This window comes from Urocitellus parryii, chromosome 14, assembly GCF_045843805.1.
Source record: "Urocitellus parryii isolate mUroPar1 chromosome 14, mUroPar1.hap1, whole genome shotgun sequence".
NCBI classification, from domain to species: domain Eukaryota; kingdom Metazoa; phylum Chordata; class Mammalia; order Rodentia; family Sciuridae; genus Urocitellus; species Urocitellus parryii.
In genome coordinates this window covers 42,370,236-42,383,001 of record NC_135544.1, presented here as the reverse complement: position 1 = coordinate 42,383,001, position 12,766 = coordinate 42,370,236, and the positions used below count along the sequence as shown (strand labels likewise).

At 36.4% G+C, this 12,766-nt stretch overlaps 1 protein-coding gene across 1 annotated transcript in view; it reads right to left on the bottom strand.

Annotated features, from left to right (window-relative positions):
- The window catches only part of LOC113183458 (putative ATP-dependent RNA helicase DDX60), a 112,888-nt gene extending 104,691 nt beyond the window's left edge, over window positions 1–8,197 (bottom strand). The window contains exons 1-4 of the mRNA XM_077792565.1: window positions 8,017–8,197; window positions 1,837–1,946; window positions 1,625–1,685; window positions 1,006–1,195 (exon numbers count right to left, since the gene is read on the bottom strand). Of these exons, the coding sequence (XP_077648691.1) occupies window positions 1,006–1,195; window positions 1,625–1,685; window positions 1,837–1,855 (270 nt within the window). The 5' untranslated portion in view covers window positions 1,856–1,946; window positions 8,017–8,197. The remainder of the gene's footprint in view (window positions 1–1,005; window positions 1,196–1,624; window positions 1,686–1,836; window positions 1,947–8,016) is intronic.
- Window positions 8,198–12,766: the final 4,569 nt, after the last annotated feature.

Below are 12,766 nucleotides of genomic sequence, written 5' to 3'. Positions count from 1 at the left end.
AAAACTTTGACTGCCCTTCATACTGATACGCCATAAATTACAATTCATATTTAAAAAATGTTTCCCCTGCAAAGCAAAACAATAATACTCAAGGTTTACTCAGGGTTTACCTCAGTCTTTCTTTGCATTATCTAAATCTTTTCTTCTCCAATCTCAATGCAAAAGAGACAAGAGAAATTATATCAAAAGCAGTGATAGATAGAAATTATCTGGAATGGAGAACTGAGATGGATCACATTGCTCTAGAGGACTGTTTTAACCCATCATGACCTCCCTTAGGGAGCAAAAGTTTCTCTCAAAAGACTAAAATTTGCATAGCCAACTAAATTGTATACATTAATCCAGAACCCTAGCTCTTCATTCAAAATATTGCTAGTAGGCAACCAGCAATGTTCAAAAATATAACAATAATGTAGGTTGTGAAATGATTGAACAGACTCACACCAAACTCCTTGGGTAGTTAGCTTTCCTTTAGGAAAAGAATGAGGAAGGGGTGATATGGTTATACATTCAAAATTGTAAGATTTTTATTAATTATATTTTAATCAGAAAAAGATCACTAAATAAGGTTCTCTCAAACGTACTTACTATAGAGCAAACAATAACCAAGAATAGTTGGTGGGTTTTGCTGGGCAAAAACACATATTATTTTGTGCTCAAATAAACTTACTGCTGAGTTTTGAAGACAGAAATAGTTCTCAGAGCTGGCGAATTACAACCCAGAGATCAGATGGACTACTGATGAGGAGATTTCTCATCTACCTTCATGAATGTGTGTGTCCTTACAATAAAGTTCCATAATTGAAAATAAAAAAATATAAGGTTAAGTGTTGTGATTTGAGAATATTAAGACTGTGGCTAATATTTTTTTTCTTTTCTCCCCTTAAATATTCTAAACTTTTAAAAATACGTTTACTTGGTTATAAAAGAAAAAAGTACAAAATAATTTAAACAATTTTGGATTGGAAACTCAAATCATAGAAAAGAACTCAATTGTCAAATTACCTTGAAGAAAACTATGGAAAATTGCCCTCCTTTACTATTAAGATCCATGAGATAGCGTTCCACCAGGTAGACAAAATGGAGATTCTGTCCTCGCTTTAATGATTTCTCACATATACATGTGATAAGTAATGAATCTCCATCAATCAGAAAAAATTCAGATTCAACAAAATCATTGAATAAACTGGAATAGCTAAAATGAAAAAAACACAGAATTAAAACAGAAATCACATATAAATTAAATAATGACTCAAAACTGGGTGGCATTATTATTGAATATTCATAACTGAATTAGCTGAATATATGTAGCTATATAGCTGTCTATTGATGTATTATAATGCATCTACATTACATACATATGTATATATTGAGATACATATAGATAGATAGGTCAGAATAAGCTGAATACGGCTGGGGTTGTGGCTCAGTGGTAGAATGCTCACCTAGCATACATGAGGCACTGGGTTCAATCCTCAGCACCACATAAATGTAAAATAAAGATATTGTGTCCACTTAAAAAAACTAAAAACTAAATATTTTTTTAAAGAATAAGGCCAAATAGATGTATAAGAAACAGGGAATATATGATTTCACAGCTCTATATAATTACAAAAATACTCACTCAGCTTCTGGCATTTGTTGCAAAATGAACTGTGACATTCTCTCTGAGAACACAGTGTAATCTATAAAGACAAAGAGAGTGGATTATTTTCAGTCCAACCATTTTAAGTCGGTTTTTGAGAAATTAGAAACTGTGATACAGTTACTTTAATTCCACTAAATCTGCATAGCATATATTTTATAATTCTATAAATATTTTAAATGAAAAATTACCCATTCTGATTGCTGCCATGTCTCCAATCTGAACTGGCAAATATTAAATGTATACCAAATGCCTTTCCTCTTGTTCCTTTAAAAGGTAATTATTAATGAAAATGGCAGACCTGCAAAGAAAGAAGAAAAATAAGAACATTTTTATTCTATCAACAAATAGGTTCTGAATGACTATTATGTGTCAGGCAAAATATTAGTCGATGGAAATACCAAAATGAACCAAGTCAACATGCAGTTAGTTCTCCAGGAGCTTAAAACTATCAGGAAAGACAGTTATATTAATCACATAATCTTATAAACAATGGAAAATCTCAAAACTAACAAAGAGGTCCAAGCAAGCTTCCCTAAAGAAGTAATGCTGAAGATGGTTCCCAAAGGATTAAACAAGAACTCACTGAACAAAGAAGGAGAACGTAGCATTCCAAGCAGAGGGAGCACTAAAACACCAGGTGTAAAAACTCTATAGTATGAAGGTACACAGATGGAGCTGCTCTTGGAGTTGCCAATGGAAATGGAATGGGGAAGGTGAAGAAGGGCCCCCTGGGCTATACAGATCTGGACATATAGAAGGGCATGCAGGGCCTTCGAGGGCATACACAGGATTTTCTCTCCATCCTAGAATACAAGTTTAGCCACTGATATATTTTAAGCAGGTGGCATTCTAATGGCTGCATTTTGCAAAGATGACTTTGGTGACAGTACAGGGAACAGATAAGAAGAGCGTAACATTCTCATTAGTAGAGAAGAGAGAAAGCTACTCTTCAGGACTATAATGATGATAGTTTCACGTAATCATAGTTTGATGGGGGTTTGTGTTAGTAAAGCTGGAAAGATGTGGATTTCTTCGAAGGTAATTTAGAAGGTGAGTTTGACATAATTTGGTAATGGATGAAGAAGAGAGGAAAAGGGGACCATCAAGGATGAATCAGGATTCTAGCTCATGCAATGAAATGGGTGATAGGTCGTTTCCTCATCTGGAAACCCCGCAATGAAAGCTTGTAACCTTAAAACAACAATTACGAGTTAATTTGTGGACAACCTGATATTGCAGACTTTCAAGACTTACCAGAGGCCATGTCATGTAAGTAATTAAATACATAGGTCTAGAAGTCAAATTTCAAGGTCTGAGCTAGATCTGAATAATTGAGTCATGAATGGTAAGGGAGCCACTGGCATAGATTAGTTTGCTTGAACAGCAGGAGATATCCTCATGGAAAAAGAGAAGGAAGCAAAAATCCAATTTTGAGGATTACTAATATTTAATAATCAGCAGAAGAGAGGTGGAAGAGTCTAAAAAGATAACAGAAAGAACTACGAAAGAGGCAGAAGAAAATGCACTTACCCATCTTGTCATGGAAACAAAATAAGCATATGCCACACAGTGTGTTAAGGCTGTTAACATTAAATACAGAGAGATGATTGACAGATGAATGCATAGATGTAGACTTCTTTTTCACAACATGAATGAAGAAGAACATACAGTGGTGATGCACTCTGATAAACTAAAATAATATTAAAAAAATCAAAAAGAAAGAAGGTATAGGACTTTAAAATTGAGACAGTTTGAAGAAAAAAGAAAATACTGTGTGCTGGGACATTGAGGAAACACTTAATGGAAACAGGAATATAAACACGGTCGCCTGCTCACCAAGTTACCATCTTTTTCAGTGAGTGATAGATTATCTACTCTTTGCCAGGCATTGTACTCACTGCAACACAGCCAAGTGGGTATGGAGAGTGGTCCTCACACCCTAGTGGGGGTTAAGGAGAATGAAATCAAACAATACAGTATGATGGACAGATGAAGAATTTTATGGAAGCAAAGATGTTGCAGGTAGCAAATCATCACCGGTCTAATACACAGAAATGTGGATTGAGACTCTGCAGGTCACTCTACAAGGCAAAGCACCAACTGGAGGTGAGGTTGGAAAGGCAGGCACAGATCAGACTATTAAGGGTCCTGTGCCCAGGCAAGGACTTCAGACATTTTCCTGAAAACTTGCTAACTCCACATAGCTGTGCTGTCTTCCTTCAATTCTCCAAGTCTTACGCAGCTCAAAAGGAAAAAGACAAGTCAGTCAGACCTGAACAAGCAAAAGAAAATTAACTCTGAGGATGTCACAGAAGAAAAGAGAGCATCAGAAGGGATAGTGTCTGATTCTGCAAGATGTAATAAGTTAATTTATAAGTTTCCAGACATTCTCAGCATCCTTAGTGGCTCCAGAACTTTTTTTTTTTTTAATGGAACTGCTAGGACAAAATAATGACCTAATTGTTTTATATATTAAATAGTTCACCCCAAACAAATTGAGTATTTTTGTCCTGACAATTCAGAAAATATTTGAAGAAATAACCCACATAAATTGAAAAGACCAGCACAGTTTTCTATAAAAATAATCATAATTTCTAATGAGATGTGGGTATCTTCTGGACACAGCTCTATTTTTTTTTTTTAACAGTAACCATGGTGGCAGAATAAAACTCTCTTTACTTTGACAATTAAGGGATTCCAAGGGATTCCACAGCCAGCCTGCCTACACTCCTCTCACATACCCTATCAAAACGCTTCTGTAAAATGTGAGTATGTAACAGATGTGATTCTGCAATCTGTATTTGGGGTAGAAATGGGAGTTCAAAACCCAGTTGAGTCAAATGTATGAAAGATGATATATCATGAGCTCTGTAATGTTTTAAACAATCAATAAAAAAAACTGTATACTAAACACATACATGCCTTAACATTTGTATAGAATTCATGGTTCTTATCCACACTTCTCCCTCATTTCAGGAAGAGGCATACTATAGAAAAATAGCTGAATGAACACACACACAAACACACACACACACACACACACACACACACACACACATTAGAATCCCCAAACACCAGAGGCAAAAAGAAAATAAGAAATCAGATGACTAATGTGATTAAGAAACAGAATAGAGCTTTGAAAATGTCTAAGTAGTATTGTCAAAGAATCAAAAAGATATTATCAAATAAAATATTATCACAAAGAGAAACAGAGCAAGTGCTCATAAAAATTAAAAACATAATTTCAAAAAAATTAATGTTCAGAACAATAAAATGAACCTGCTGGAATCTCAAGTTAGTGATCTGCGGATTAAAGTCCAAGAAGTTTCTTAGAGGAGAGAAACAAAAGACAAGGAGATATAAAAATAATTGAAAAAATACTAAGGAATACAGATGATAGATGAAAAAGTTCTAAGGGCATAGAATGGTAATTCCAGAAAAAAAGACAAAGGGAAAAAAAAGGATTCTAAAACAGGTGGACAGAAAAATTAATCAATATTTGCAAAGCAATATAATATTATTAGACTGTAATGAAATTAAAAAAAAGGCATTTAGGTTGAAAAGTTCCTCCAAGTGTTGAGCAGAAATAATGATAAAAAAGAAAACTACACTTTAGATTTACAGAGCTCTAAAAATAGAGAAACAGAGAGCTGAGAAGAAATGGATTCTAAAACATAGGTGAAGTGAATAAACTCATGAATCCTGTTGACAGATGACCTGAGTTTTAATCGTATTTCTCAAGCACACTCTATAGTTCTATTATTTAGACTAGTTATTTATTTTCTTTGCATTTAATCATCTGTAAAATGACAATAATATTATTTCCCTCTGATTGTTTTCAAGTTATTTAAATGTATGAACTAATGTATACAAATGACTTACCATAAGTGCCTGACACACAGTTAGAACAAATTAAAATAGGCAATATGCTGGATATTTTGATAAAAGAAAACAATGTTTTCAAATTTATAATGGGGGAATAATTTGAAGCTAGAATTCTTCATCCAAATCGTGATTCAATTCATTGAAAAGGAAAAATGACATTAACTAGACTTTAAGTCAGAAGTTTCACCAACCATATATCTTAATGATAATTTTATGTAAAGGAAGTACAGAAAATGGGGAGGGACATGAGGATAATCAAGAAAAAGTAAAACAGAAATTAATTAAGCTATAAAGCAAAGGGAGTCCACAATACTTTGAATTCAGTCTATTTCAATTGTCATGGTCTATTTCAAATAGTAGTCTCAATAATCGAGAACTGCATTTCCTAGCCAGATATATAGACTGTTTTGACAGTGAATAATGTGTTCATAAACATAATTTTGTAACTGTATCTTTATTGGTTTTCCACTTCTGACTCAACATAGAAACAAATTGCAAGAATTGGATTCACAGTACAAAGTCTGGAAAACATAATAAACCTTTATGATACAATAATAATAATAATAATAATAATAATAATAATAATAAAATGAATCAGAGGTCTAGGAAAAAGAAGAATAGAAGAATGCATGCTAAGTTCCTCATCTTTCACAACAGGAAGTCCAGAGATAGAAATAGAAATTAAGGCTAATATGTGAAAAAAAAAATGACTTCTAGAATCAAGAAGTTCTGCCTTTCTAATAAATACTGTACCATTGGATTACTAAGCAGTAGCACAGGGAGAGGTAATCCAGCTAATAAACAGAAGAGGAACTGTAGAATCTCACCATTTTACAGCTTCTAGTGCAGTAACAGGTCTTAGTATTTTTAGGTGAAAGTAGGACAAAAATAAAAGTATCTTCAACATATCTGAAAAACTCTGGCCCAATACCCCCACCCCAATCAAACCTGAATCTGATCAAGTCTATAGCAGTGACCACGAATTTACAAGACATTTAGAGGACAGAGAACCATGTTAAGTGGCATCAAAAGGACTGGGGAAATCTCTACAGGACACACATCTAAACAAATAAATTATAAGGAAAGAAACGTTAAAAGTATATCATCTAATTACAGTATTGTCAGAATCGTATTCGCATTCTGATTCAAAAAAATCTTACAAAGGAAGCGGAAAAGAGGAAGAAATGGGAGTGGAAGGCAAGAGAATGGAAGAAGAAGGGAAGAGTAGGAAACCGTGGGTCATGTATTAGAGCAAAATGGTGAAGTGCCTGATGGAAACCCCGCCCTGGCAGCAGATCCAAGGTGGCTGGCAGAACGTGTAGATGGTCTTCAGGGGTCCACCGCCTTAGCATACAAACCTTGTATAATCTCCTCCCCTGGAGAGTGGCAGGCCTGTGAACTTAATGGAACAGCCTCTCCCATGACTAGGTTACATTATGTAATAGACCCTTTGGTGGCAGACAAGGGAGAAGGTCTCTTGCAGGCTTGGTGAGGGCCAAGTGGCAGGGACCTGAGGTGGGAGCTAAAGGTTCAAAGTAAGCCCAACCAACCGCCAGCAAGGAAACAACAAAATTATGTTAATAACCCAGGGCCTGGGAGGAGAGGACAGCCCTTGAGTTCCCCTGAGTGAGATACTGGGCAAGAGGACTCCATTAACTTTTGCCTGGACTTCAGATCCACAGAAACAATTAATTCTTATTGTTTTAAGGCACTAAATGTGGTAATTCATTATGCAACAATAGAAAAGTAATGCCTGCCTCTTGGCTCCTAAAGGGATTGAACCTGGGGTGCCTTATCACTAAAGTACATCCCCAGTCCTTCTTTTTTTTTTTTTTTAACATAGGGTCTCACTAAATTGCCCAGGAGGACCTCAAACATGGCGATCCTCTTGACTGCCTCAGCCAACAGAGATGCTGGGACCAAAGCCAAGCAGTACATGAACACCTTTAACCCTTAAGAGATAAGCCATAAATTGTCTCAAGCCACTGAAATTTAAGGGTGCATAGGCATCATTTAGGATACCTTATTAAAGTGCAGGTTGAGATTCTGAAAGCCTGGAGCAGGCCCTGGGTTCTGCGTGGAGGAAACATACTTGCTGCTGTCAATACCCAAGGTCATCACATTGGACTTCCCTTAGTTGTACCTCAAGAGCCCAGATTCCCCTTGAAGAGGGCCCCTCAAATGCTTGTTCTCGCTTCCCTCTCCAAACCTCCGCGCTCACCTCCACTATCCCAACCCTTCCCTCTGCCTCTCCCCATGCCGGCCTCTAGGACCCAGCAGTCAGTGCAATGCAGCCTCTGCAAGTCCAGCGGGTGTCCTACTTCTGCAACTCCGGAGCCACTATCCCGACCAATCCGTTCAGAAGTGGAAGAGACCTCGACCCTCCGCGGAACAGCTCGGCTCCAGCCCTTCCCTGGGGACATCCTTCACTTTGACACTCCCCATCTCCTAGCTGGCGCTGAAGCACCTCTCTCTCTCCTCACCTCGGACTGGAATCCCCGGACCCCAGACTCGGGACCGGAATCCCGGGTCCTGAACATGTAGCGTCCACAGAGCAACTGAACTGCACGCCTAACCGAGGGAAAGTGGAGGAGAGAGCACCCGGCGCCGAGCTCCAGCGGAAACTTCAGGACCTGGCGCCGCTGACCCTCTAGGTCGGACTGGGCGCACCTCTGCACCGCCTCCTGCCTTTATTCCTAGGGCACAGGTTTCAGTTTCCTTTCTCCTCTCAGCCTCACTTAGTTTCAGTTTCCTTTCCTCAAGAACTGGCTGAGGCTGATTTGGAAAAAAATGGCTTTTAGCATCGTTCTCTTGGATCTGAATTTTAAGATAGAAAAAAGCAAAGGTATTATTAAAGGACATTGGAATTGGGGCATAAATATAGAGGAAACTGAAGCGGAGAAATCTGGGGACATCTCAATGCGACAAAATCAAAGAGGTGGTTGACTTAGACTATAACATGGTGGAATCTGAAATGCCAGGTGAGATGTGGGGAATGGCTGGCCCCCCAAACTGATGATTACTGTGCTATGTGAACTCTATTTGGAATTATTGTTGAAACCTCCATTGCAAGCATCAACAGGTAAAAATAAATAGATAGATAGATAGATATCAGCCTGGATGCTACTTTCACCTACTTATTTCAACAATAGGCACCTCCTTTCTTTTTAGTGACCTGATGTGCTTCATTTCATGAATGCTATAAATATGCAAATATACTGGAATTTTAGGAAGGGTTTAGGGGCCAGGAAGCAGTGGATTTGGGTAATCCTAGTGACCATGGGGAGTCACAGGCTGCTTTTTCCTTAAAAGCCTAGCCACCCACACTACTTCACAGGGAAAACAGGACAGAGAGGGACGATATACTTTTAAGTCATAAATCCAAGAGTCAAGCTGTTCAAGAAAAGGGGGGAGGACAGTGAGTGTTGGGAGCAAGCTACGTCATCAGATTAAACACATTTGAGTCTTTCCACAATGTCAGAATTTTTTTAATAACAATATATTCACAGGCTGTACCACTTTGGCAGTAGCAGTTCACCATATCCTTGTGGGTCACCTGATAATCAAGCTGGGCAAACATCAGTTCTTTTATTTCAGTCTTAATTTCTAATATCTGTAACACTCAAGTCACTCATCTCACTTTTCACTTTTGTGTGTGTGTGTGTGTGTGTGTCTCTCTCTCTCTCTCTCTCTCTCTCTCTCTCTCTCTCTCGCGCTATTGAAAGGCTAATAAAGGGTTAAGGCAGTGACAGGGTTTCAAAAGACCCAACTGACAGTAAAGACAGAGAACAACAGGTAACAAATGCAAAGAGTCCCTACAGGTGGTCAGATAAGATTACAAACCAGCCAAAGTACAGGTTCAGGGCACAGAGCTGTTAATGCTCAGGAACTTACCCTAGGCCTTGGTCCAGACTGAGGGCAGTTTCAGCATCAGCCTGGAGTTTCAACTTTGAGGTGTCAGCTTGGAGCGGGCTGTGCTTGGTCCACAGATAAGAGAAACCTCGCTGTGCTAAAGCCCAAGGATAGATTCAGAGGTCTGTTGTGGTGGTGATTTTCTTGAGCAAGGCTTATAAGGAATGACCAGGTGATGGGGTCAGTGTGCCCCCCAGGTTCAGTCTTGGGGTGCTCCTCCTTTTTTGGGTCTTTGGTGAGGGAGTTGCTTCATTTAATGGTCTGGTGTATTCAACTAGGCCATGGGCCCACTTTTCCAGTCACAGGGATGCATAGGTTCACTGGTGGCCATTTTTTTTTTCAGAAATGTTTTTATTAGGAAACAATGTTTTCAAGTCATAATTATTTACCATTTCATGTCAACAAATAAGGTGGTGATTTTCCACAATGCAAAAAGCATAAAAGAAAATGACAGCTCTAAAATGTTCTAACTTCAATCAACTCAAGGTACAAAGAAAGAAAGATCAAATTCTGAAAAAAAAAAAATGTTGACTGCAGGTAGGTTAAGAGTTAATTTAAAAATTTAAAAGGTCAAAACACTATAGTTAAAATAGGCCACCCGTATTCCTGGTGTCAGCTAAATCAGTATCAATCTGGCAGAGTCAGGGATTTTACAAGCTACTAATAACCTATGCCAAGTTTTTTGTGTGCTTTTTATTTTGCTTTGGTTGTTTTTAAACAACCTTATATACAACTGCTGTCTTATGGTATTATTCTTGTACCACATCTTTTAATTCCTGTTATTTTTGGAAGTAGCGTCTACAGGTTTCCAATAACAAGGTAATACAGAATTCAAAAAGCATTCTTCCTAAATTACATCAAAATATACTTGTCTTCCAAAAAGAAAAAAAAAAACAACCAACAAGAAAAAAAAAAAAAGGTTGACATTTATCACAAACAGAAAATAATGCTTGCTTCATTTTAAAAAAGAAAGGCCAATTATTAGATTAGTTTAGGTAAACTTAAAATTAAGAAAGCCAGTAGAAACTTAATGACAAAATGTGTTAAATATTTGGTCAATATTAAGCAATATCTTTTAATTTCAATATGCAGTTATTAGACATTCATATAATAAAGATACATAAGGATAACCTCAGTGTGACATTCTAATCACGTAGTATTTTAGGACCTGTGCATAACTTCTAAAAAGATAAATGCTACTATTATAAAATATTTAAAAATGATTACATTATCTACATAACTTTAAAGTATGGTGTTTATACAAAGATTACTTACTTCTTTCTAGCAATTCTAAAACAGAATAAACCAAACTATACAAAACCTGAGTGTACTAACCAGAATATTGTCATATACAATATTATTTCTTTGCATTCTATAATGGGGGAGATCTTAACAATAGGCATGATGCTCTTCTTGGTAATTTGACAAAAGCAAGTTGTAATGTATATAGTGATTATTTATGTCTCATGGCTTTTATTTTAAAAAGTAATGGGAGGTTTTTCATTTGATGTTTTGAAAAAATTAATATTCATCACATTAGAAATATTTTTTTATTCAGAACTTAAAATTGCACCAGAGGTTCTTAAGTAGGTAAATGTTTTCTGTGAGTTAATGTCAAGAAAAATGCTTGTGTTCAAGTTGTAAGGATACAGTTTAAATGAATATGTAAATAGATTAGTTCATAAACAAAATGGTATCAATAAAAATTTAAAATATCATTTTGATTATTGCTGATGTTTATTTATTTCTTAAATACTAATAATAAATATTTCTACAAATTTCAATGGAAACAGCCACATGTGTTACTTTGAAGAAATACAAAATCAAGAAAAACCTGATATTCTCATTCCAACATGACAAAATTTTTATGGAATTAAAAATATGGGGCCATATTTGGAAGAATTTTTCACCTGCTAGCCATCTTCAGAACATTGTAGGTGCTGAGATTTTTGGAGTCCAATTGTAAAGTGATCCCATGGAACTTTTCACTCCATTAAGTGGAATATATACTGTGGGTACTAATGTGCAGATATTTGCAGTGTGTACGTGTGTGTGTGTGTGTGTGTGTGTATGTGTGTGTGTAAGATCTATTTTAAATTATATTTTTAACTTTATGTAAGTATGATTTCATGTGAAATTCTGATGGTACTTCACTAACTAGTTTTACAGGTACCATTTTCAGTCTCTTGGGACTGGTACTTCCAAGAATGTAGCTGACACTAATGGTAAGAATTGTTCAGTAGAGGACATGGGGCAGTCTCAGTTACTGAGACAAGTGTTGACAATGTGCATCCAATTTGATTCCCATATGGCTTACATGAGAGAGAGAGAATGAACTAGTGAGGGTGATGAGAAGTATAATCCTCAGGTTTTTTTAATTTTTTTATTTCCTGATGCTTTGACATCCTAGGGTCTTGTTGATACTCTTACCTGAATAATAATAAAACTTATTTTTTTAATGGGTCTTGCTGTGTGTTACCCAGGCTGAATTCAAACTCCTGGGCTCAAGCAATACTCCTACCTCAGCCTCCCAAATAGCTGGAACTATAGGCACATCACTGTGCCCAACTCAAAACCTACATTATTAAAACAAGAAGGGTCTAGCCCAATGAGAAGTCATAATTCTTAATAGATTAACATTTGAGTTTATATAGCCTTCTTTGGTGCCAGAACTCCTTATATTGTATACCTTCTTTGAATGTCTATAGTATCTTTCTTTCTTTCTTTTTTCTCTTTTTTTATTTATTTATTGTTGGTCGTTCAAAACATTACATAGTTCTTGATATATCATATTTCACAGTTTGATTCAAGTGGGTTATGAACTCTCATTTTTATTAGCATAATTTATTGTCAGTTTGTGCCTTATGCTTGTGCTAGGCAGATAATGACTGCTTACTTGTACAAACAAGCAATAAAGTCTTTCTACCTCAGTACATAAAGTGAAAACAAAGCAGCTTATGGCACACTATAGCTTTATAAATTGAAATAACTCAGGGTAAGGCAGAGTCTGAGAACTACTGTTCTATTCATTGCATGAATATTCTATTCTGTTCTGTTCTATACCGGGCCAGCACTCCAGAGGGAGGAAAGGTATTTCTCACATCCATCAGGCATTTATCTACTCGATTGTTTATTAGAACTTTGTGTGTTTGGAACTTATTTATTGGAACTGATGTGTTTGTTAATAATGATATTGAGAAAGAAAATAAAAGAACTGGAATTTAGCATGTGATCTGTCCGAAGTCATCCTATATTTGTACCCATCTTTCACTAATAGTTCTAATGTGGTAGGCTGAATGTATTTTGACCTTCCTCATAATC